The 26,985-nt window shown below is 42.3% G+C and overlaps 1 protein-coding gene across 4 annotated transcripts in view; it reads left to right on the top strand.

Annotated features, from left to right (window-relative positions):
• The first annotated feature begins 3,568 nt into the window (after window positions 1-3,568).
• The window catches only part of ACTR3B (actin related protein 3B), a 44,016-nt gene continuing 20,599 nt past the window's right edge, over window positions 3,569-26,985 (top strand). The window contains exons 1-7 of one of the 4 annotated variants that reach the window (XM_087893076.1): window positions 3,578-3,785; window positions 9,033-9,124; window positions 16,614-16,669; window positions 17,152-17,276; window positions 23,817-23,927; window positions 24,443-24,538; window positions 25,539-25,646. In XM_087893076.1, coding sequence (XP_087749202.1) covers window positions 23,835-23,927; window positions 24,443-24,538; window positions 25,539-25,646 — 297 coding nt within the window. In that variant the 5' untranslated portion in view covers window positions 3,578-3,785; window positions 9,033-9,124; window positions 16,614-16,669; window positions 17,152-17,276; window positions 23,817-23,834. Of the gene's footprint in view, window positions 3,786-9,032; window positions 9,125-16,613; window positions 16,670-17,151; window positions 17,277-23,757; window positions 23,928-24,442; window positions 24,539-25,538; window positions 25,647-26,985 lie in introns of all 4 variants that reach the window. The other 3 variants (XM_087893075.1, XM_034401743.2, XM_034401745.3) reach the window with 3 other exon arrangements.

The following is a 26,985-nucleotide window of genomic DNA, read 5'->3' as shown; positions in this document are numbered from 1 at the left end:
AAAAAGCCTCTGATGATTGTGCGGTTCAGCTGGGCATGGGGGTGGGGGGAGGGCAGGGATTTTTGCTACCAGTTCTCCGAACCACCCGCCTTCATCGCTACCAAATCAGGCAATCCGGTCCGAACCGGGAACATTTCACCCCTGCCTGGGCTTATAGAAAAATGAGCACAGCCTGTGACACCTTAGATGACATCACATCTATTTGATGTAGGAGGAATCGGCTTCAGCAGAATTTCATCTGGAGAAGTTCAATATTCTGGAAATGGTGGAGCAGAGCTACGTAAAATCTCTCAGCTGTTAGTGACTTCATGGGTGTGTCCTTGCAGTTTTCTCAGAGGCAACATGGAAATATGTAATTTCCCATTTCCTCCTTCTGGGCTATTTTTTCAATTTTACTGTCTGTTCCAGAACTATAGAATTTACAGACGCTGCCTGTTTACTGTGGTAATATTTCTTTGTGTAAACTTCCTCAGTGGCCCACACATTCCTTTCTCAACCTCCCTCAGTTTAACGTTTTATCAAATGGAGGGATAAATCAACAGAGATATTATTCTTTGCTTAAATGTCTTCAGATGGATCAGTTGCGAGGTTTTGACATATTGACACAAAGATCTGTCACACACACAGCTCTTCTCAAATTCAGATCTTAGCAGTGGTGAGTAAAATTTGTTACTACAGGTTCTGTGGGTGTGGCTTGGTAGGGAGGTAATATGACTGAGTGGGCGTGGCCAACTTTTGTTTTTGTTTTTACTATTAAAACCATTTTTTCTACAACCTCTTCAGCTGAAGAGGTTGTAAAAAAAATGCTTTTAAAAGCCTCTGACAATCCCAGCTGAGTTGACTGACTGGCAGAGGCTTTTTTTCTTTTTTTTTTTAAGCCTCTGACGATCCCAGCTGACTTGTCTGATCGGCAGAGGCTTTTTTTCCTTTTAAAAACATTTTTTCTATAATCTCTTCGGCTGAAGAAGTTGTAGAAAAAATGCTTTTAAAAGCCTCTGATGATCCCAGCTGAACCGCGCAATCATCAGAGGCTTTTTTTTTACTTTTAAAAGCATTTTTTCAGCCAAAGAGGTTGTAGAAAAAATGCTTTTAAAAATATTTAAAAGATCCTCAGATGATTGCGCGGCTCAGCTGGGCAATGGGGGGGGGGGCAGAGATTTTTGCTATCAGTTCTCCCAACCACCCGCCTCCATCGCTACTGGATGGGGTGATCCAGTCCGAACCGGAAGCATTTCACCCCTGGATCTTAGCCCCAATATTTTGCAAAGTATGGAGCAGATCAAAGCAAGGTTGAGGTACTGGATTAGCTGTTCTTTGTTTCACTGGTAAGGGCTGTTTCAAAAGAAAAACTGGGTTTCGTTTCGGTATTTCATCATAGCTCTGCATCTATATTGTATTTTCTCCACAAATCTTCTTATATAACTACTTCTTGGTATTCCCCGTCTTTTGCAATATGGGAAGACTAGATCCAATGAAATTCCATTTATATTACATGTTTCTCTCTCTGTGTGGGAAACTCCCACCTCTCAGCAAAGTAATTCATTTCCAACTTAACGAGGCCTCCAGATTTCTATGCTGATTTTCCACTCCCAAAGAGAACACCTATGACGTGATGTGGTTCTGAAAGTATTTTGGAATCTGGAATCTGAACTACAATATAGGTAGCAGCGGCATCAGGAAGTTCCGCCCATCCGGCCGGACGTCATCAAATACGCTCTGCACATGTGCAGAAGTGGCGTGAGCGAACCGGTAGCAAAGATAAGTGAAATCTACCACTGACAGGTAGTCCTCGACTTACAGCAGTTCATTTAGTGACTTTTCCAAATTACAATGGCATTGAAAAATGTGACTTAGGACCGTTTTTCAGTTATATGACCTTTGCAATTTGAACCAGTCGTCATGTGATCAAAATTCAGATACTTGACAAAACTGATTCATATTCATTACCATTGCTGTGTCCCAATGTTACATGATCACCTTTTCCAACCTTTTGACAAGCGAAGTCAATGGGAAAGTCAGATTTACTTAACAACCGGGTTACTAACTTATCAAGTGCAATGGTTTGCTTAACAACTGTGGGAGGAAAGGTCATAAAAACGGGGCAAAACTCATTTAACGAATGTCTGACTTAAGAACAGAAATTTTGGGCTCAGTTGTGGTTGTAAGTCAAGGATTACCTGCATTTACCAGCTTGTATTGGGATTTCTTTTTTATTAATTAATTTATTAAACACTTCACTCAAGGCAATGCTAAACAATATATAAAAGCAATGCAACAATAAAAGCAATTAAAAGCTGCAAGTTCCTTTTTGGTAAACTTCAGAAATAAGACCCTGCTGTTTCCTTGGCCACAATTTTTGGGGATGATTTTCCTTTGTCCCTCTTCCTAGGACTGAGAGAAAGTGGCTCACTTGACACATGGTGAATTCACGGGTCTCCTGGGTTCTGCCTGATGCCTTTTACGCAGGGGTGAAATCCAGCAGGTTCTGACAGGTTCTGGAGAACTGGTAGCGGAAATTTTGGGTACTTCAGAGAACCAGCAAATACCACCTCTGGCTGGCCCCAGAGTGGGGTGGGAATGGAGATTTTGCAGTATCCTTCCCCCAGGAGTGGGGTGGGAATGGAGATTTTGCAGTATTCTTCCCTTAGGAGTGGGGTGGGAATGGAGATTTTGCATTATCCTTACCCTGGAGTGGGGTGGGAATGGGCCTGGTGGCGCAGCAGACTAATAGCCTGTTATTATCATTCAGCTGCCTGCAATTACTGCTAGGTCGAATCTCCCCAGGCTCAAGGTTGACTCAGCCTTCCATCCTTTCTAAGGTAGGTAAAATGAGGACCCAGATTGTGGGGGCAATAAGCTGACTTCGTATAAAAATATAAAAAAGTATGAAGGCTATTGCTTAACGCATTGTAAGCCGCCCTGAGTCTCCGGAGAAGGGCGGCATATAAATCATTTTTTTTTTTAAAAAAATGGGGATTTTGCAGTATCCTTCCCCTGGAGTGGGGTGGGAATGGAGATTTTGCAGTATCCTTCCCCCAGGAGTGGGGAGGGAATGGAGATTTTGCAGTATCTTTCCCCCAGGAGTGGGGAGGGAATGGAGATTTTGCAGTATCCTTCCCCTAGGAGTGGGGAGGGAATGGAGATTTTGCAGTATCCTTCCCCCAGGAGTGGGGAGGGAATGGAGATTTTGCAGTATCCCTCCCCTGCCACGCCCACCAAGCCAAGCCCACAGAACCGGTAGTAAAAAAATAAAATAAAAATTGGATTTCACCCTTGCTTTTACAGCACACCAAATTGCCCCCCCATCCCCATCCCCACTTTCCAATAATAAAATGCACTAATGGGATATACAGCCCATCGCTAAGGTCAGTCAGGGCATTATAATATATATGGCAATCTTGAAACCAGCATGAGTTGTGCTTTTTTGGCAAGCCGTAAGACTGGCCGGTAAGGACTTTAGCAGACAATTTTCTGCTTTTCGAGACGCCGAGGGTTTTTTTTCCCCACGCACCCACCCACCCACCCACCCCAAACTCGGGTTTGTCACCCTGAGAAGCCGGTGGGTGCCACCTCCCAAGATGGCCGCCAGGGCATCCTTGGCACGCCGCACACGTGGGCACCGAGGTTGGGCGCAAGCGCGCGGCGCTGCCCGGCTGCTGGTAGCTGCTGCTGTGGCGGCGGGGATCCCCGGGAATCGGGTACGGGACGGTCTTTCCCTCCCGTCAGATCCCAGCGCCGAGAATGTCGAGCCGACTGCCGCCCTGCGTCGTAGACAGCGGCACCGGGTGAGTGAGCACTGCGAAATCCATTAAGCCGCGGGCTGCGTCTCCTTCCCCTCCTCCTCACGCAGCACTAGCGGCTTGGCTAGGCAAGGCAGGGCTGCCCTGGTAGGGTCGGGCGAGTCTCCGCTGTCTGACTCGTCTCCTCCCATCTCAGCGTCGGAGCAGGTGCCGGTTCGGCCCTTTCCCTACTACAACACCACCTCCGCCCCCTTTTTCCTCCGCCAGCACTAGCGCCTTGGCTCTGCACTCCTGGTAGAACAGAAGGAGAGACGTGCCGGCTTCTCTCCACCTTTCTCCTTGATCTCAAGGCAGGGATGCCCTTTTCTTTCTTTCTTTCTTTCTTTCTTTCTTTCTTTCTTTCTTTCTTTCTTTCTTTCTTTCTTTCTTTCTTTCTTTCTTTCTTTCTTTCCTTCCTTCCTTCCTTCCTTCCTTCCTTCCTTCCTTCCTTCCTTCCTTCCTTCCTTCCTTTTTTGAATCAAGTTTTATTGATTTCCCCCCCTCCCCCATTTTCACCCGCATATTTTATGAACAAGAGTATTGTCCATATCATAACTTATACAATTTATCTTATTCAAATACATTTTACTCAGCTACAATTTTTGCCAAAATTTTCTTTTTCCATTTTTTGATCATGTCTTGAAATTTCTATGCTTATTTGTATAAACAACATCTTTATTTGCCCTCAAATTCTAATTTCACTGTTTCTATTCATATTTATTCTCTTTTATTTTTTAATAATTCATTCTTTATCCTAGTGCATTTATACAAGTTCGGGGTTGCCTTTCTTCCATTTAATCTTTTTTATTGTACAGCAATCTTTCTTCTCAATCTCTTCCATCTCCCTCCCTTCTTTCCTTTCTACTTTCTTCTTCCTTCTTCTCCTACTCCTTCTCTACTTCCCCTTCCTTACTCCCTCTCCTCCTCTCCTTCTCCCTTTCTAACCCTCTCTCCTACTCTTATTTCCCCTCCCTCCCTTCCTCTTTCCGCTTCTCCCAGCAGCCCTTCTCTGTCCCTTCTTTCCCCCCATCCTGTGGCTGTGCTAAGTGGGGTAACAGTAACAGAGTTGGAAGGGACCTTGGAGCAGGGGTGGGTTCTAACCGGCTTTACTACCGTTTCTCTTCGTGTGCGCGCTTCATGCGGGATCACTTCTTCAGTTGCGCGCTTTGTGCACGATCGCCACGCGCATGCTCGGTTCGCTCGCAGGACACCAAACTTGCGCTTTGCGCAAGCGCGTTGCGAATCTGCCCAGCTGAGGTGCGGCAATCTGCTCTGCCGCACCTTTCAGCTGGGCGAAAAAACCGACATATAAGGTCGGCATAACGCCGGGGCCGGCGGGCGGGCCCAGCTCCCGAAGACAGAGAACCTGTTTGGTGATGTCATATCGTCACTGCTACCGGCTCTCGCGAACCGGGCCGAACCAGGAGGAATCCACCACTGCCTTGGAGGTCATCTAGTCCAGGGCTCACCAACCTTTCAGACCTCAGAGACCACTAAATTCATAATTTTAAATCCCGTGGACCACTAATATGAATTTTTAAAAAAGGTAAATAGTATTTAGTGCAATATAAAAAATGCAAATAATTTGTTGTGCCAAATGGAGCCCACTCTTTACACAGAGGTCTGCCGGTGCTAGAAAGAATCACGCGGCTTTCCCTCGCAATCCTGAACTAGTTGTGGGGCTCCATCCTGTTTCTCTGCCCTCACATTCCTGTCTTTTCATGCCTCCCCTCCCCGAAGGACAACTTTTTCCTGGTACCTTTGCTTCCCCCTAGTGCCGGATCCACCCTCTCCCCCTCCCCAGCAGTCTCACTTGTGGTTTTTTTGTTTTTTATTTTACTTTAGGAATAATAAGCTGGAGGCCCCAGAGATTAGTGACGATTGCACCCTTCTTGAGTCACTTCTCCCAGCCTGAGACCCAATAATTGCCTCTCCTTTATTTCCTTGCAAGGACCCCCCAAGAGGGAAATAGCTCCTCTTCTAAAAAAGCAAACAAATTTCAAAACTATCAGAAGTCAGCCCAGGTAGCATCATCCATCCATCCATCCTTTTATTATAGAAGTTATAGAAAAAACAGCTAGGCGTCTGAACTTCTTGCTCTGTTTCTCTCACCCTTTGCCAGTTTTGTTATTGTCTCTAAAAATACACACTGAGTTCTCTCTTGTTTCTCAGCTTTCTGCTACACTTTCTTGGAAGTCCTCACACACACACACACACACACACACACACACACACACACACACACACAGAGCTTTCATTTTATAATTCCATTTTCTACTCAGTGTAGATCAGGGGTCTCCAACCTTGGCAACTTTAAGACTTGTGGACTTCAACTCTCAGCAAAGCTGGCTGAGGAACTCTGGGAGTTGAAGTCCACAAGCTTTAAAGTTGCCAAGGTTGGAGACCCCTGGTGTAGATTACTCAGTTAACGTAAGGATTTCATTCATTGTCTGTCCCATTCGTTTGGCTCTCTACTTTCCTTAGTTGCAGGTCTTCCAAAGGGGTGCTTCCCTTGGCTTGATGGGACCTCCAACAGAAGCTTCTGAGTGGTTCTTTCCTACATATCTTTGCCAATCTTCCTACCTTTTAGCTTTTTTCCACAGGTGCCAGCCATTCAGAGACCAAAACTTGAGAACTAGGCTTGTTTGTTAAAGATTCTACTTGACTGCCATTCTGTACAGGTAGTCCTTGACTTAGAACCATGATTGGGCCCGAAATTTCCATTGCTAAGCAAAGCAGTCGTTAAGTGAGTTTTGCCCCATTTTACGACCTTTCTTGCTAAGTTGTAAGTGATTCACTACAGTTATTTATTTAATAACACGGTTCTTAAGTGAACCAATGGCTTCTCCATTGACTTTGCTTATCAGAAGGTCGTAATTACGTGACCCTGGGACACTGCAACCGTCATAAATACATGCCAGTTTCCAAGGGTACAAATTTTAATCAGGTGGCCATGGAGATGCTGCAGTAAATGTGCAAAAAGGTCATAAATCACTTTTCGCGATGTCCTTGTAACTTCAAATGGTCACTAAATGAATGGTTGCAAGTTGAGAACTACCTGCATGTATGTATGTATTTATATATATGTATATATATTGCCTTTATTATTTTTACAAATAATTCAAGGCTGCAAATATATCCAACGGACTTTCCTCCTCCTATTTTCCTCACAACAACAAGCCTGTGAGTTGAGCTATATTGAGAGAGAGTGACTGGCCCAAGATCACCCAGCTGGTTTTCATGCCTAAGGCAGGACTTGAACTCACAATCTCATGCTTTCTAGCCTGGGTGCCTTAACCACTAGACCAAATTGGCTGTCCTCAACTTATAAACGAGGGCCAGAATTTCTATTGCTAAGTAAAGTGGTTGTTAAGTGAGTCGTGTCTGAGTTTAGGACTTTTTTGTCGTGATTGTTAAGCAAATTACTATAATTGTGTAGCGAATTGGCTTCCCCCACTGACTTTGCTGGTTGGAGGCTGGCTGGGAAGATTGCAAATGGCGATCATTTGAGCTCTGGACTCTGCAAATATGCCAGTTGCCAAGCTCCCACGTTTTGATCATATGAGCTGTGGGAATATTGCTAGGGTCATAAGTGTGAAGACCAGTGATAAATCACTTCACTTGACTTCAAACAACACTCCTTACTAGCTCTGATGATGTTACGTAGGTAGGGTAATGAAACGTCTCCAAGAAAACAAGCAAGAGAGCACTTTAGCAATAACAGTGAAGCCATAAAAAACAAATCAAAATTCATAGACATAAGGATGGCTGCGCACCCTGGTTTTAGAAGTGCAGATAGTCCTTGACTTACAACCATTCCTTTAGTGACCATTCAGAGTCACTGCACTGAAAAAAAAATGACTTCTAACCAGTTCTCTCACTTATGACCATTGCAGCAGTCCCACAGTCATGTGATCAAAATTTGTGCGCTTCACAACCTGCATGAATTTATAATGGTTGCAGAGTCCCAGGATCCTGGCATTGTCATTTGCAACCATCCTAGGGAACTTCTGACAAGCAACGTCAATGGAGGAAGACAAATTTGCTTAATGACTGCATGATTCACTTAACAACTGCAAGTTATTTTCTCAAAACGGTGGCAAAACGTCATAAAATGGGGCACAACTCAGTTAACAACTGTTATGTTTAGTAATGGACATTTTCGGCTCACTTGTGGTTGTAAATGGACGACTGACCTACAAGCCAATCAGATATATAACCTTGTATATGAACAACCTTTTCTTTGTTAATATGGAAGTGAAATAAAAAAGAGCTATATCTGTTTTCCACTGTACCTAATCATCAGTTAACCAAATTACAGTGGTTGCATCAGTCTATGTCCCCGATGTGTTGTAGGGATGTTAGATGCTAATAAATCTGTGTCTCTGTGTTATGCAGTCCAACATTGTTTTGGTAATTGATAGATCCTTTGTTCATTACGTGTTTGTCCTCCTTCTAAACTCCATAGCATGATTGGGATAGTTTTATTTTGGATTTTTTCATTTTATATATATATTTTACTCTGCCTTTATTTTTATAAATAACTCAAGGCATTGGCATACTTAATACTCCTTCTATTTTCCCCCACAACAGCAACCCTGTAAGGTAGGCTGGCTGAAAGTCATCTGGTTTTCATGATCAAAGTGGAACTAGAACTCACAGTCTCCTGGGTATTGGCCCAAAGTCACCCAGCCAGCTTTCATGCCCACGGCAGTATTAGAACTCGCGGTTTCCTGATAATTAACTCAAAGTCACCCAGCTGGCTTTTATATCTAAGGAGGGAGTAAACCTCACAATCACCTGGTGATTGGCCCAAAGTCACCCAAGAGGACTATTATTCTTAGCCTCCTGGTTTCAGGCCTGATGGTTTAACCACCAGACCAAACTGGCTCTCTTCTTCCTGCATTTTAGGTAGACCCATTAATAGCTACATAACACAACGCTATCTGCCCGTTTCGATTCTCCTCTTAGTTTCTATCTATCAATCTCTCTTCTGCAATTCTAGAGATCAACTTACACATTGACCCTAAAGTCAGGAGGCATACTGATCTATTTAAAACTTCCTAGAGGGCATGCCTCTGATGTTACTCTGTCTGACTGAGGTGGCATTGCATATATTAACTAAGGCCTAATCTAATAATCCCATATTTAATTACTGTTAGATGAGCAATCTGATCGTCTTCCAGATTTTTTCATTTTCGGTGTATAGTTTGCAATTGAATCAATACTGCTAAATATACATCTGTATTTCAGAAGAAGGTCTCCATGAACTTGCGAGGACTTCTGAGAAACCTGCTGAGGATTGTCCTGTAAATCGATACAGCCTCTCAGAATATATTTGGAGTGTAAGATCAAAGCCCTGTATACCGTGTCAGATAATGACATTAATTCTAGAGAGGTAGTGACACATTAGATTGATTTCATTTCACATGCCAAAACATCTCTGAACATTACAGGCAAAGCAGGCATAACCAAAATGTTATGAGTAGAACCTGTGGAGAGAGATTTAAAGAAAGAGATTTGCAGCAGATTTGAAAAGTCCATTTTAGTTCATTCTCTTCTATTTTTGGCATGCTTCCGTTGGTTAAGACTAATGGTGAGACTATGAATCTGCATTTGTAAACTGTAAACATTTGAAAGGTAACAGCTTGGTGAGGGTTGCATAATAGAGATTTAAGATCTACCATTTTGATGGGGAAATGTGAGGATCATAATATTTTTTGTTATTTAATTTCTTAATTTGATTTTAATCTCATCTTTATTACTTCATAAGTAACTCTAGGCAGTGAATTTACATAATTCCTCTTCCCATTTTTCCCACAACAATTACCTTGTGAAGTGGTTTGGGCTCAGGGAGAGGGACTAACTCAAAATCACCCAATTGGTTTTCATATCTAAGGCGGGACTTGAACTCACCGTCTCCTGGTAATTGGCCCAAAGTCACCCTACCGGCTTTCATACCTAAAGTGGGACTAGAACTCACAATATCTTGATTTCACCCCTAACCAAACTGACAATTTTCTTAAAAGTAAAGTCCCTTCTTTCAATTGAGTTTTAACTCTGATCATCTTATGGCTGCAACCATTCATGCAGATTTCCTAACAAAAATATGGAAATGTTTTTGCTGTTGCTTTTTTTTTTTTTTTTTACTTCACAGTCTAGTCAACAGATGAGATACCCTAGAGATTTCTAACCCTATTTGCTTTCCGGATGCAGACACCTGTTCTGCTCTATCTCTTATGCTGCCTATTGAAGAACAAATATTTGTGTGAAGGCTTAGGAATTGATGGCCAGCCTGGATTAATATTACCTCGTGGGGAAGACTGAATCCTATACAGTACACCCTGTTCAGTTGCAAGGGAAAGTTCTCTGTTAAGACTCAGACTAGAAAAGCAGAGTATTAATAAATCAAAGCATAAATAAATAGTGTTGATTATTTTTGAGAAAAGAACTACAGTTCTGCAATTGAGAACATAACTATGCATAGAAATTTATAATATAATCCTTGGTCAAGTGGATAGCCAGAATGGCCTCTCTGTAGGTTAAAAACAATATGGATTTTTTTTTTTTTTGGTCTGCTAAAGTATGCTTGTTTACAAAGAAAAAAAATTGTGAAGGAGGTTTTAAGGACTGCAAAAATTCTAATAAATATCCTTTAAATATCCTTTTCCACTTGATCCAGGGTGAAATGCTACCGGTTCGGGCCGGTTCGCCTGAACCGGTAGTAAAAGAAAAAAGCTTAAAAAGTAAAAAAAATATGTTCTGATGATTGCGTGTCACTCAGCTAAATCTTCGGAACTTTTTTTTTTTACTTTTTAAAGCATTTTTAACTACTGGTTAAAAATGCTTTAAAAAGTAAAAAAAAAAAGTTCCGAAGATCGCGCGTCGCTCAGCTGATCTTTGGAACTTTTTTTTTTTACTTTTTACTTTTTAAAGCATTTTTAACTACCGGTTCTCCAGACTTTACTTTTTATTTTAAAAAGTAAAAAAAGCTTTAAAAAGTAAAAAAAAAAAAAAAAAAAAAAAAAGAGCAGGCAATCCAAAAGCGCGTGTTTGGTGCGGACTGCGCATGTGTGGGCAGCGAACCGGAGGATTTCACCACTGACTTATTTATTTTATTTTATTTATTTTATTTTATTTTATTTGTATACCGCCCTTCTCCAGCAGGACTCAGGGTGATGAATAGCCGAGATAAAACAGGGCATACAAAATTTAAAAAACAATTTAAAGGGTAATTAAATAATTTCCGCCCACAATTTAAAACAACCCAATTAAAACCAATTTCAAATTAAAACCGAAACGGATGGGATCAAGCCAGCCCGGCTAGGTGAAATAAATGAGTTTTCAGGGCCCGACGAAAAGTCCGGAGGTCTGGTATCATGCGTATCTCTAGGGGGAGGTCGTTCCAGAGGGCGGGTGCCGCCACAGAGAAGACTCTCCTCCTGGGGGTCGCCAGCTGACATTGTCTGGCGGACGGCACCCTGAGGAGTCCCTCTCTGTGCGAGCGTACTGGCCGGTGGGAGGCTATTTGCGGCAGAAGGTGGTCTCGTAGATACCTGATCTACTTATTAAATAAAGAACAAACAAAATTTAAGGAATGGTCCTTAAAATTGTAACCTTGCCCCCTCTAGAACTAAAAGTTGTAAGGAAAGACAGAATTATAGAATAATAGAGTTGGAAGGGATCTTGGAGGTTTTCTGGTCCAACCTCCTGCTCAATCAGGAGACCTATACCATTCTGGGCAAATGGCTGTCCAATCTCTTCTTGAAAATCTCCAGTGATGGAGGAACCACAACTTCTGGAGGCAAGTCATTCCACTGATTAACTCTTGCCAGTCAATATAGATAGATGCTGCAGAATTAATGAATGGTATGAAATTGTCAAACTTAAGCTGGAAAATTTTATTTTGAATTATTTTTCCATTTAAAATCTTGCATGTAATTCCTGTGTATTTATTTAGGATAATACAATTAGTTCTAAAATAAAAGGTTGCTAAGCTACTCATACATTGTTTTGGGCTGGTTGCTGGGAATTGGAATATGGGAGACAAAAGATGTCTAACAGATCCAGACCTAATGATCTTCTCACATCTCTTCTGCTGAACTTGCTTTGTATTCTAGGCTTATAAAATGATGACCAAGATAGGTAGATTAGTTCAGTCAAATACCTTAAATCAAGCTGGCTGAGGAACTCTGGGAGTTGAAGTTCACAAGTCTTAAAGTTGCCAAGGTTGGAGACCCCTGCCTTAAATAATACAGTCAGATACAATTATGTGAGCTCAAAATTTGCTGGTTCTATCTTGGTGAAATTATGGAATCAGCTCTATATAGTTTATTTACATAGTTCCCTGGCTTTGTAGGTTGGAATTAGATATTGTCTCAAAGCAAAATGCTTAGAAACTGGCATATATTTATGATGGTTGAATGTCCTGGGATCAATTGATCACCATTTGCATCCTTCCCAGATGGCTTCCAACAAATAAGTGGGGGAAGCCGGATTCACTTAAGGACTGCTTTATTCACTTAACAGCTACAGTGATTTGCTTAATAACTGTGGCAAAAACAGTTGTAATGTCGGGTGGATTCACTAAACAACTGTCTTGCTTAGCAATGGAAGTTCTGTTCTCAGTTTTGGTCATAAATCGAGAACCACTTGTAGAGCTGTTACAAAGGATGCTAGATCATGAGCTTCAATCTGATTCTCGCTTGTAATTCTCAAAAGTCATTGTCTGTTCCTTCAGCTCAAAGTTCTCTGTGGCTGAGGGGATAAATAAGGCTACAGAGCCATCATCCTTGGAATTAGACATGGTGGTTGAACTTCAACCCTAAACTAGACATAGACGGAAATGCGGAGGGCTGTTTCATGTGATCTTCTTAAGGACCTTCCAGGCATGCCAGTTCCCAAAAGCATGGGAGATGACCCATCTTGTTCAGTCCACAGTTCTTAAGTGACTCAAGACTAATTATTGGACAAAGCTGGACAAGTTCCCCTCTCGGAAATCTCCCCCCTTGCGTTACTGGCGTTTTTCTATACAATGCATCAGTAGGTTTTGCGTCGATGAATTGTGGACATCCACAAAAACACCAGAATCCTGCACAACGCACCCAGGTAAATACTTAGGATTTGCAGGGTAAGCCTCTTTTTTGGGGGGAGAAAAATTGCCTTAATCACCCCAAATTAACTTGCTTCCCAGCCCAACCATTTCAGGAATTGTTTTTAAGCTGGAAGGATTCTAAACTTGCCTGCCATCTACCCTTCAAGCGCCATAATCAATATTTTTTTGGCACACAGACCATAAACAATCTCTCTTAAAACGTCCCTTTCTTTGCATGAGTTTTCCACAACCATCTCCCCCAAAAAACCGCACAATTTCCTCCCAAGCAGAAAACAGCCAATTTTCAGCCCCATATTAACAATTCTCTCCCCCCCCCCAATCCCTGGATTTAAATTGCAACTTTGCCTCTTTGTATGTATTTATTACTTGATGTAATAAAGCTTATTTTCAGTAAAAAAAAAAAAAAAAAAAGACTAATTACTTCCATAGATTATAGTGAAGCCAAGGCATTAATCTGTAATGTTAAAATCAGTATATAGCAATTATTAATTATAAGAGAAGAGAAGGACTAAGCAGAATTGGGGATAAAAGCAAACCAGCCACCCAAGAACACAATAGCTGGACACCATCAAATCTGACACCAGCCAGAGCATAGAACAATTTAAAGAAACAATGCAAGATTGAAAGACGTGGAGAAACTGGATCCATAGATTCTCCAAGAGTCGGACACGACTAAGTGGATAACATCATCATCATCATCATCAGGCAGAATTAAATATCACCGTAATCTAATAATTACTCTTTGGGTTTTCTCGAAGGGCTATCATTTTGGGGCTCACTGACCATGAGAAAGCTCTGCAAATATAGGCCATGGAAAAACTGGAAATGCAGTTGTGATCTTTAGCCCTGGGCTTAGAGGATGGTGTGATCAGTGGTGAAATGTAAAATTTGTTACTACCGGTTCTGTGGGCGCGGCTTGGTGGTGGGGTAATGTGACTGGGTGGGTGTGGCCAACTTTTTTTTTTGTACTTTTAAAAGCATTTTTTCTACAACCTTAAGAGGTTGCAGAAAAAAAATGCTTTTAAAAGCCTCTGACGATCAGGCAACTCAGCTGGGATCGTCAGAGGCTTTTAAAGACTTTTTTTTTTTCTACAATCTTCGGCCGAAGAGGCTTGTTTGTTTTATTTTTAAAAGCATTTTTTCGGCTGAAGTTGTTGTAGAAAAAATGCTTTTAAAAGCCTCTGACGATCCCAATTGAACCGTGCGATCATCAGAGGCTTGTTTTTTTTACTTTTAAAGCATTTTTTCGGCCGAAGTGGTTGTAGAAAAAATGCTTTTAAAAGTAAAAAAAAAACGCCTCTGATGATTGCGCGGCTCAGCTGGGCATGGGGGGAGGGGGGTGGGCAGGGATTTTTGCTACCTGTTCTCCGAACCATCCCTGGCCATCGCTACTGGATCGGGTGATCCGGTCCGAACCAGGAGCATTTCACTCCTTGGTGTGATCAATAAATGTGTGGAAAGCTGAATGCTCAACATTAAAGCAAGGCCTAAAAAACGTTGGTAATCAGTAAAACACATGCAATGCAGCACATGTGTGTTTTTTTTTGAACTCGTGTTTGCCTTCAAGCAGTAGTTAAAGTATTTTAGTTTCTAGGTTATTCTTAGGGTCTATTGCAATATTCTAGCATGTTTTGAGCTACAGCTTCATTATTAGATTTTTATCTGATCTTTATTACATTATCAGTAATTTAAGGTGGCAAACATATCCAGCACACCACCTCCTATGTTCTCCACAATGACAGAGCCTGTGAGGTGGGTTGGGCTGGGAGAAAGGAACTGCACCTCTTACCCAGCCAGCTTTCATGTCCAATGTAGGACTAGAACCTAAATCTCCTGATTTCTAGGCCAGCACCTTAACTACCACATCAATCATCATTCTCGTGCAGAACTACTGATGGCCAGAAATAAAGGAGTCTTCAAATTTCTATGGGGAACAGGCCAAAAGGTTGCTTACCTCTGAACTGAACTTAAATCCATCCTTTTCGGAAGATGTTGATCAGTATTCTGGTACCATCCTTGCAGACACTTTGGAATGATGACGTTCCATTTATCATTACCAAAATACCTTACAAACACACTTTAAAGCAGAGGTGTCCAACCTTGGAAACTTTAAGACTTGTGGACTTCAACTTCCATGCTGGCTGGGGAATTCTGGGAGTTGAAGTCCACACATCTTAAAGTTTCCCAGGTTTCCTGCTTTCAAGGTTTCAGCAATGGTGATGGTGAAATAAGATTTCTTTATGGCCCTCCCTGTTGCAGAGTAATTTTGAAAATGGATTCTTGTATACATTTGCATTTGTTCTAAGTCTTCTACTGTTTATGTTGCCTTTCTCTCTCTCTCTCTCTTTAAAATATATTGTTATTGTTTACATATAAATCTATTGAATACAGTGCAATTGTCCTGGCATCCCACTTTCCATGAAACAAAGATAAAAACAAAATAACATATATACTATTTTAAACAGTGCTAGTGTTGTACAGTTATTTCTGACCATCATATTCTAAGACAGTGATGGCTAATCTTTTCGCTGTCATGTGCCAAAAGCGGGGGGAGCACGGGGAGGTCGCCCATGTGTATGCCCACACCCATAATTCAATGTGCCCTGCGCATGCGCACACGCCCTCGCCCCCCCGCTTTTAACATGTGATGGCCCGGTAGGCCCGTTTTTCACCCTCCCCAAGCTCCAGAGGCTTTCTAGGAGCCTGGGGAGGGCAAAACAGCCTTCCCCACCACCCCCTGGAGGCCGGACACAGCCCATTTCCCAACTTCTGGTGGGACTGGAAGGCCCAAAAATCAGCTGGCCGGCGCACACGTGCGTGCTGGAGCTGAGCTACAGCAATGCTTGCGTGCCCACTGATATGGCTCCGTGTGCCACCTGTGGCACCCGTGCCATAGGTTCGCCATCATGGTTCTAGGATGTTAACTTATCTATCATTCTAATATTTACATTCCTATATCAATATTAAAAATAATATCTCTTTCCATGTCCATCTAGCCTGATTCTTTTGCCTGCCAATTTCTACATCGTGTTTCTAACCATTGATGGAATCTACTCCATGTTGTATAGTATTCTGTATCTCCTTTACCTTTTATTTTTAGCGTTAGTCTGTCCATTTCCGCACAGGTTTAATATCTTCCTTATCGTCTCCTCCTCTGAAGGGGTATTTTTGCTCTTTTACTGCTGCGCATACACAATTCTTGCTGCAGTCAAGGTGTAATATTAGGTATATTGTCTCTTTATCATAACCATCTGATATAATGCCTAATAAACATGATTCTGGCTTAAACTCTATATGTTGTCCAGTCATTTTTTCTAACCACATATGAATTTGTATCCAAAATTTCCTTGCCTTTATACAGGTCCACCACATGTGGTAATATGTCCCAGATATTTGTTTACATTTCCAACAATTTGGGGACGTATTTCTAAACATTTTAGCCAATCTTGCCTGCGGCAGATGCCATCTATAGAACATTTTTATGTTGCCTTTTTCCAGGGCAGGCGTAGAAACCCAGTGATTTGGACAAAGAGGCATATTTGTGCTTTACAAAACATTATGCAATTTACCTGCATGAAATCCTTGATTACAATAAGCCTTTTATTGGATTCAGAAAAAGCTGGCCCAACATGATGCATGTATATACAAGCCGATTTGGATAAACTTGGCTTGACTAAACCACGCTGAGTCTCTGATTATCCGCTTTCTTCTTATTCTAGGTATACAAAACTGGGCTACGCTGGAAATACTGAACCACAATTTATTATTCCATCATGTAAGTAGAGGGTGTTTTCAGAATACGTGCTGATCAGTGGAGAGAGACAAGCATTTGGCTTCTCTACTGTCTCTAGTGAGTTTTCTTTGGGGGTTGAGGGTGGGATGTGTGGGCCCCTTCTTCTGTGAAGTATTTACTACATTAGTGTCCTTGGCTAGTATGGAGCTGGAGAGACAAAGGTCTCCTTGCCAAGACTGGCCCTCATTAAGCCACTTTCCGGTTGCTATGGCAAATCCTCCTTCCTTCCTATCTCTATTATGTGCACTGCCACAGATCTGCCTTGACGAACAAGTGACTTCCTTCTTTACCTGACACCATGGATACAGTTTGAAAGACTTTTCACTTGGGGTACCCTTTGGGCAGTTTGTATTCTGAATTGAAGATGCCATCTGGCTGTGGAACGAAGCACCTCTCTAATGGCAAATATTTAACTTAAAGCAAGCGCACCAACCGTTTATTTGCTTTCCAACTCTTTCATTTAGGCATTGCAATAAGAGAATCGGCCAAAGTAGGTGACCAGGCACAGAGGAGACTGGCCCAAGGTGTGGATGATCTAGACTTTTTCATTGGAGATGAAGCTCTTGTCAAGCCCACCTATGCTACAAAGGTAAAGTTGGAGCGAATAATGGGAGTGTCGGGCACAAAGAATCGGGACCATGCATTGAGTTTTGCTTCAGAAGATTTATTGCTCAAAACTATATTCAAGAATCTCGTCAGTTAAAGTTCAGTACTAAATTGGCACCAGTTAAGAGTCCACAGAATTCAAGAAGGGTTGGAATTAGACTGTGGGAACGTAATGACTCTAAGCTAACGATGTGCTTAACTCCACCTGATATATTGAGCTTTCAAAGGATTGGATCAGCAGGCAGTTCTTTGCATTTCAGACATCCGCAGAAAGGATTCAAATAAATCAAGATGGCAGATGTACCCACATGATTGAAGCCCTGCTCCTTTTTGCAGAAAGTCCTCAACTTATGACCAGTCACCGACCATGTTTCTCCAAAAAGACAACCCACCTTGAAAAGAAGCCCTTTCACGTTTTTGAGTGCATGTGATCAAATTAAGCCCCACCTACAAAATTAGCCCTAATTAAGACCCTGCCCACCCCAGGGTGCAGGGGGTGGGGCGAGGCACACAGATAAAAAAATAAGCTGGGGGTGTGGATGGGGGTGTGTGGAGCTGCCCTACTTACCAGGCTTCGCACACCCTGACACCTGCCTCGCCTTCTGCGGCCGCTTGCCACCACTTGCACGCATTGCCCTGGCCTCCGTTTTGCCTTCAGATGCCTGCCGTAGCTGGATCGGTCTGGAGCTCTATTATCGGCTGCAGAGGGCTTTCCGGAAGGCATCTGAAGGCAAAATGGAGGCCAGGGCGGTGAATGAAAGTGGTGGCAAGTGGCTGTAGAAGAAGTGGGCCAGCAGCGGGCTCCTCCTGGTCGGGGCTGTCCGTGCCACTGCCGTGAGGTGAGTCAATAATTAGAATCCTCCAAAAAGAAGGCCTATCCATTTTTTTGGCGGTCAAAAGAAAATAAGACCTGGCCTTCTTTTTGGAGAAACATGGTAATGACCATTTGACAGGCCTGAAAAATGGTTCTTACAACCTGGATTTGAAGTGCCAATGTACTCTCCTTCCCAGGATTATGTAACTGCATTTTTAGATGCTCAGTGGCCTGTCTACACTAATGGCTGATTGCAGAGTTGCATGGTCACATGACCACAATTTATGATACTTTTGCTGGAAACTGGTGTTTATTTCTGGTTTCCAGTAAAAAACAATCATAGCAAACAAAAGGTTCACTTAACGACTGCAGTGTTTACTTTACAACAGTGGTGGGTTTCAAAAATTTTTACTATGATTCTGTGGGTGTGGCTTGGTGGGCGCGGCATGGCTTGGTAGGCATGGCTTGGTGGGTGTGGTAGGAGAAGGATACTGTAAAATCTCCATTTTCCTCCCAACTCCAGGGGAATGTTTCTGCAAAATCCCCATTTCCTTCCAATCAGCTGGGACTTGGGAGACAGAGAATAGATGGGGGCGGGGCCAGTCAGAATTTTTACTACCGGTTCTCCAAACTACTCAAAATTTCTGCTACCGGTTCTCCAGAACTGGTCAGAACCTGCTGAAACCCACCTCTGCTTTACAACCTCTGTTGCTCTCTTAATGACCACTGTAAAAAAGATTGTAAAATTGGATGTGGTCACATGATGACCTGCTTAATGACTGTCAGACTTATGACTGAAATCGCAGGCTTAATTATAGTTGTAAGGTAGATGTTCCTCTCCCTTGTTTTGACCAGAGCATAGGTTCCTGTCTCCTGGGGAGCGTTTAGCAAGTCATAATACATTGTCTTTACTGATTACAATTTGTAGTCACTCTGCATCGGCAGGAAACAAAAGGCAGAGAGTCTCACACCTCGGTATTACATTTAATACAATTTATAAAAGAATAAACTTTATTTATTTCCTTTAATGTTAACAAACCTTTTGGAGTCCATAGGCCCGTGATGGTGAACCTATGGCACGCGTGCCAGATGTGGCATGCAGAGCCCTCTCTGTGGGCACGCCTGCAGTCGCCCCAGCCCAGCTCCAATTGCGTTTCTCCATCGCGTTTCACTCAATCAATTCCAACTTCTCGCGAAAGAAAAAGATCTCACGAAGTTGGAATTGATTGAGTGAACTTTTTCACTCGCGCGCTTCATAATGGGGGAGACAGGATCCCATCCTCCTCCTGAAGCCCATTATGACGTGGAGCTATAATGCAACCCTGCGTCAGCTTGGCTCGGCAAAAAAAAGCAGTTTCTTTTCTTGCAGAGCTGCCTGTGTTGGGATGCCCTGCCTCCCCGCCAGCCAGCTGAGCGTGGACACGCTGCTCCTGGGCTCCGTGGCCTTCAGACATTTATTTATTTATTTATTAGTCACATTTCTATGCCGCCCAACTCCCTAGGGACTCTGGGCAGTTTACAGCAAAAAACAATGCAAACAATATCCCGTAAAAATTTTTTAAAAGAACATTAAAAACCCATACACTCCATTCCATGGCCGGGTTTCGTAAGATCGCCGTAGCGAGATCAACGGCCCCAGGCCTGTCGGAAAAGCCAGGTCTTCATCGCTTTCCAGAAGGCCAATAGGGTGGGAGCAGTCCGGACCTCGGGAGGTAATTGGTTCCAGAGAGCCAGGGCAGCCACAGAGAAGGCCCTCCCCCGCGGGCCCGCCAACCGACATTGTTTAGTTGACGGGACCTGGAGGAGACCAACTCTGTGGGATCTTACTGGTCGATGGGAGCTATGTGGTAGAAGGCGGTCTCGAAGACATCATTCCCACCACCCAGCACCAGTTCAGGGTTTCTTCCCCCCTCCCCCCCATGGGGAGGGGGAAGAGAAACAGAGGGAGGCAGAGAGAGAGATAGAGAGAGAGGGAGGGAAAGCAAGAGAAAGAGAGGAAGGGGAAGGGAAAGAGAGAGAGAGAGAAAGACAGAAAGAAAGAGAGAGAGGGAAGGAAAGAGACAGAGAGAGGGAGGGAAAGAGAGGGAAGGAAAGAAAAAGAGGTGAGGGAAAGGGGGAAAGAGAAAGACGGGAAAGGGGGAGAGAAAGAGAGAAAGGGGGGAAAGAGGGAGGGAAAGAAAATCGGGGGAAAGGGGGGGAAGGAAAGAGAGAAATGATATTACAAAAGTTTTTCTTTTTTATTGTTACTAAACTTAATATTTCAAAAGCAGAAAAATAGTGAAGGGGCATAAAAGTGCATTTATTATGTTTTTCTTAGAACAATTAGCTGAACTCTGCCTTGTTTATCATTATTTTAGGTAGTAAAACCTCAGTATTCAGGTTAAATTGCTGTGTTGGCATTTTGCGATAAATAAGTGGGTTTTGGGTTACAGTTTGGGCACTCGGTCTCTAAAAGGTTCAGCATCACTGCCATAGGCTGTTAGTTGACTTTGTAATCTAGTTTCATATTGGATGGAAAATTAGAGGGTGGTGAAAATAAAGTTATAACTTATTTTCCATTTGAATTCATGGACCTCTAAGCCTAGTCTTTAGGGATTTGTAGTCCCAACCAATCTCAAAGTTCACTTCACATTAAGAATTATTACCATATTTTTCGGAGTATAAGACGCATCGGACTCTAAGACGCACCTACCTTTTTTGGTGAGAAAAAGAAGAAAAAGAAATCTCCCTCTGCCTCTGAGCAATTTTGCCTCGTTGCAGCAGACAGCAAACAGAAACTTTACTTTCATTTTTGTTTTCAGCATAGCTTGATTAGCGCAAGGGGAAAAAAAAACTGTTCCAGCAATTTACCTCCTTGCAGCAAATAGCAGAGCCCTGCGCTAAACAGCTGAGAGCAAAACAGCTGAGAGTCGGGAGGCCGATCCAATCAACTTGTGCTAATTAGCCTGTGCTGAAGCTGAAAGGAACTGTTTCTTCTTGCTGCTTGCTGCAAGGAGGTAAATTGCTGGGAGGCAAAGGCCAAAGGGTGGGGGCCAGTGGGTGGGCGGGGGTACATTCGGTGTATAAGACGCACCTAAATTTTCACCCCCTTTTAGGGGGGAAAAAGGTGCATCTTATACTCCGAAAAATACGGTACATCTATTTGATCCCGATTCCCCAAACTTTACTTTTCCTTCATTCTCCTCTTCCAAAGGCTAATGTAGGCCCTTATATTTTGCTACTGCATTTTTGTATCTGTGCTGATTCTCTGTCATCCAGGTCATGATTGTTTCAAAGGTGCTTTTTCAAAAGGCAACTGGACTGTTTTTTTCCTTGAGGAAGCCATTTTGCTTCTCATCCAAGAAGCTTCTTCAGTTCTGACAGAACTGGAGAACTGAACAAGCTTCTTGAGTGAGAAGCGAAACTTTTTCCTCAAGGAAAAAAACAAATTGCCTTTTGAAAAAGCACCTTCAAAATAGTGCATTTTCCTACCCCTTGCTTTCTCTAAAGCTTACAATAAAGATACCTTTATTAAAAGGAAGATCCAGCCGAAGAGATCTTTGAGAAAACCAAAGGCCATTTGTAGGAGTAAAAACAGATTTGGCAGAGAATTGAGTTAGAAATTTACAAGACAACGGCATTGAAAAAATGACTATTAACCTTTTTTTTTGACGCTTATGACCATTGCAGCATCTTCCTGGTCATGTGATCAAAATCCGAGCACTTAGCAACTGGCATTTATTTATGAAGGTTGCACTGTTCCAGGGTCACATGACTACCAGACTTCCCGGATGACTTCTGATAAGCAAAGCCAATGGGAGAAGCAGGATTCGCTTAATGGCCACATGATTCATTAACAACTGCAGTGATTCACTCAAGTTTGGCAAAAAGATCGTAAAATAGGCAAAACTCATTTATCAACTGCCTTGTTTAACAATGAAAAATTTGGGCTCAATTGTCATAAGTCGAGGACTACCTGTATTGTTTGCTACAAATTCATTGGAAGGAAGAAGCTAGTAAGATGTAAAAGGGAATGATGAACAGAAACTGATCTTTGGTTCCTTGAGCTGTGCTATGGAAGAAATTTGGAGGATATTCTTCCTAAGGTTGGGTTTAGAAGAGCAAAAAGTATTACGCCTTGGTCCAACACCATCATATTCTTTCCTCATTCAGTTCCAAGGCAGAGGCTGGAAGGAAGATGATTTCCAAAGAACCAAGAACAACACATGGACTTCTGATAGTTCTTAATTGTTGCTTGCCTATAGACAGAATCTTGCCAGACTAAAGCAATAATCTGCCATCACTATAAATATATTCTGGGAATTGCTAGGGAGGTCCTCTGTCCAAAGCCTGGTGTTCAATCCCGATGGGGCTCAAGGTTGAATCATCCTTCCATCCTTACAAGGTCGGTAAAATAAGAATCCAGATTGTTGGGTGCAATATGCAAATAATGCTTCTACATTGTAAACCACTCAGAGAGTTGTAAAGTGCCATGGAGTGGCATATAAGTCTAAATGCTATACTCTCTTCCTGCTAACCAGATATTTCAAGCTCCCCTATCTCTTTGCTCTCTGGGAAAGAGCCCGTCTATCAGACTTCGATGCTATCTCAAAATAAATGAATTTCCAAACTGTCAATCTTTAAGGAAATTTTTTCTTTAATTGAGCACAGCCACCGGATCATGACTCGATGTGGACAAGACTGACTTTTTGCCCCCCAATCCCTCCCTTTCCGATCCCCAAATATCTGCTTCTCATTGGCTATCTTCCAAGTCATTCTTCAGACTCCTTGTCTCGTCATTTCCCAGGAATGTCTCCCCCCCGTCATTTCCACCACAACCGGACATCAAAGGGATTTAGCAGGCAGAAGTTCAGAGCTTATCTCTCTCTCTCTCTCTCTCTCTGCTCTCTATGCCAGCGAAACGCTGACACCGTCCCTCCTGAGACTACAAATTACATTCCATCATAGCTGGTCCTTCTTAACGGTCTAAAGCACTGGACCAGAGGTGGTTTCTACTTACCTTTACTACCGGTTCGCAAGGGGGCTGCACATGTGGGCTTGCTTCGCTCGCGCACATGCGTGCTCTTCTGTGCATGCGCAGAAGCATTTTGATGATGTCAGGGTCAGTGGGCGGAGCCTCTCGCTGGTTTTACTACCAGTTCTAGAGAACCAGTGCAAACCGGGGGCAACCCACCACTGCACTGGACCCAGGGGTGAAATCCAGCAGATTCTAACAGGTTCTGGAGAACTGGTAGCGGAAATTTTGAGTAGTTTGGAGAACCAGCAAATACCACCTCTGGCTGGCCCTAGAGTGGGGTGGGAATGGAGATTTTGCAATATCCTTCCCCCAGGAGTGGGGAAGGAATGGGGATTTTGTAGTATCTTTCCCCCTGGAGTGGGGTGGGAATGGAGATTTTGCAGTATCCTTCCCTTGCCACGCCCACCAACCCACACCATCTTAAACCCTACTCAGCTTTAACTGGGATGTCTATGTCCAAGTGAAGCCATTCTTTTAAAGCTCCATTAAACTCCTGATGTCTGTGAATGAACCTCTGGTTTTCAGGGCCATAGTATGTCATATCTCCCTCATATCGAACTCAGAGACACAATTATCATGTTGTGCAAGGTGCTGATTGAATGGGCTGATAGAACAGACCTTTGTTTCTTCAAGGTAAAGATGACACTTTCATTCATGGAATGATGCTGTGGTTCCTTTCTCCTTCACTTCAGTGGCCTATCCGGCATGGCATGGTGGAAGACTGGGATCTGATGGAAAGGTTCATGGAACACATTATTTTTAAGTATCTTCGAGCTGAACCAGAAGATCACTATTTTTTAATGGTAAGACCAACAGACAAATGGTACCACATTTAAGTATTATTGGTAACACATTTTGACATTAGTAATATAAGTACACACACACACAAACACACACACACACTTAAAAGAAAAAAAATGACTTGGGAAAGTCCACATCACAAATGGAACTTGCAGCAGGATTTATTTGACAAATAGATACACAATCCTGATTTTATCCAAAGGAGGCACACAGTGTCCCTTTCAAAAAATATTATCTTAAGAATCTCTATCCAAAGTGAGAATAAATAGGGCAGAATATTATGTTAAGCAGTAAAGAAAACAAGGCGACAGTAAACATTCAACACCAGTTTAATTGTTGCCAATATATTGAAAATAATTTAGCCATCAGTTCACTAGCTGTATTCTTGATTTGATAGCCCCTGTCAAAACTTTAGCTGTCAGAAGAGAGAATTACAATAAACACAAATGCTGTCTATCAATCTAGATAAAATATATGATTGGCATCTTTTTTATTTAACTCTGTCTTTTGAAAATAGACTGAACCGCCACTGAACACACCTGAAAACCGAGAATATCTTGCAGAGATTATGTTTGAATCATTTAACATACCTGGACTTTATATTGCTGTGCAGGTAAAATCAAATCAGTTCTTCCTGGAATGCTGCTTTTGGCACTGGAAACAGAGGCTTCTCTGTGGATTTAGTTCTTTCTCCCCCCCAGAGTATATTCTGGAAGAGAAGTTGATATGGTTAAGTAGGGTGTCCAAAAGATGAAGATGGCAGTTACAACACCTGTAAAAAAGAACAGAGTTTAGATAATGCAGCTGCAGGTCCCTTCTTGACTTTTTTTAACCTTTCCAGCAAATGTCTGTGTGATTGATGTAATGAAAGTATTTTGATTTGGCTAATATAGAAATATTGAGAGTTACTGCTGAAGATCTAATCGTATATAAATAGAAAAAGGAAATGGTGTCATTCTTAAAAAGTCAATTTGTTTTTAAGAAGGAAGGAAGGGAAAGAAGGAAGGAAGGAAGGAAGGAAAGGAAAAGAAAGGAAGGCTTTTGCTGTGATCTCACTATTTCATCTCTGTAGCAAAGATTATTTTATTCAACTATTTTCCAAATTTCTCCGTTTCGCATCATTGCATAATTTTAGCCTTCAAGAGAGCCTTGTTCCTTTCCTGTCCAGACACTGCTCCAGGAACCTAACATAATCTCATGATTATATTGGTTTGTAGACTAACTAGCATGGGGACCAGAGAGAACAACTGTAGAAGTAGAAAGCATTATTCTAGGGCAGTGTTTCTCAACCTTAGCAAGGCCTATGGATTTCAACACCCAGAATTCTGGGAATTGAAGTCCACAGCTCTTAAAGTTGGTCCAGGAAATGTTAGTTTAGGAAGACCATTCTGCCCTATGGTTACACAAGATATAGAACGTGCTTTTATTTTTAATGTCATTTTATTAAAATGTCTTTTCTTTGTTTTTTTTTTAAAGAGGAAAAATGATATTTAGTCTTATTTTTTATTTATTTTATGTATAGAGTCTCACTTGGGCTAGGAATTTACCAACTATTTGGGAAATTAGTGAGAAATTCTATATTACTGTTTTATTTTTCAAATTAACTTTCACAGGCTGTGCTAGCCTTAGCTGCATCCTGGACTTCACGACAAGTTGGGAACCGTACCTTAACTGGCACAGTGGTTGACAGTGGGGATGGAGTGACTCATGTCATTCCAGTGGTAAGTACGATATACAGGTAACCCTTGACTTATGATCATTCATACAATGATGGCTCAAAATTACAAATGGCCTTGATTGATTGTACTGTTCTCTCATTTACAACTGTGCGACACTTTGACAGTCATGATTGCTTATGGGATCCCAATTTGGGTACTTGGCAACCAGCTCATAATGTCCCATTTTTGACAGAAGGTCCTGCGCATGTGTAGAGGTGTTGCGCGCGAGCACTCACATTTGCGAACCGGTAGCGAAGGTAAGACAATACTGGTCCCACCAGATGTACCTCCTTGATAGATGGGATCTTGATATAGATGCCCTGCTTTTTTCTCTGATGGGCCAGGTGGATGTAATCGATCTGTGTGGCAAAGACTTAATCTTGGGTGCCTACAACCCCCCCCCCGCCCCAGCTCCAATATGGTGGATTGTGGACCAAGTTGGAAATAGAGAATGTAATGAGCAGTATTTCAAGGTCTTAGCCCAAGGGGGAGAGGATTCTGTATGCCATCATCCATATTCCACAAAAATAACTCCAGAGATTATTTTAACTGCAATATTTTTCACTTGCTTTTCGGATTGCAGAATTTGGTGGTGTAGTATGTCTTTGGCATTGCTGTTTGAAAGAAAGAGGGCAAAAGTCCCCACATGGATTTCAAAATCAAAGGATGTTCATAGAGTAGGATCAAAAATGTCAAGATTGCAGCTGCAACAGTACACTGGACTGTTGTTATAGGCTTCACACACTGAGGTTGCTCCTGTCACAATTCGTTGGACACATAAAAAATTGATACGTTTGATGTTATAATGAACCTCTCGAGGGGGTTCTATTATGATCCGGTTCAAAAGTTTCAATGGCCACTCCTCCAGTCACATGACTGTGCCTTGGGTGCTGAGCATAACAGCCATATTCATGGCTGTTTGCAGTGTCCCTTGCTCATGTGACCCTCTTTTATGATAGTTTTGCCAAAAATTGGAAGTTAACTTCTGTTTTTCAGCAAAGCCATTCCATAGCCAACATTGAGTTCACTTAATGGTCATACTATTCATTTAATGGCTGCCATGTTTACTTAACAACTGTTGCAAAAAAAGGTTGTAAAATTGGGTTGGTCATACGACCAACCTGATTTACACTGCCACAACATATGACCTTAATGGGTAGGTTCTCTTATGGTCATATATTGAGGACTAAGTAGGTCTTTTTAGACCCAGCGTAGGTTGATTATGTCATAAGTTCAGTTATTGTGTTTCCACGGCTAGCTCATTTTGTAGGGGAGAGGATATGCTTTGAAAAGCTAAAAGCTGAGAGTCAAGTTATAGTCCTTGACTTATAACCATTCATTT

This window comes from Pantherophis guttatus, chromosome 4 (assembly GCF_059756535.1).
Source record: "Pantherophis guttatus breed Tessera chromosome 4, ASM5975653v1, whole genome shotgun sequence".
NCBI lineage: Eukaryota > Metazoa > Chordata > Lepidosauria > Squamata > Colubridae > Pantherophis > Pantherophis guttatus.
This window is presented reverse-complemented; position numbering and strand designations above follow the sequence as displayed.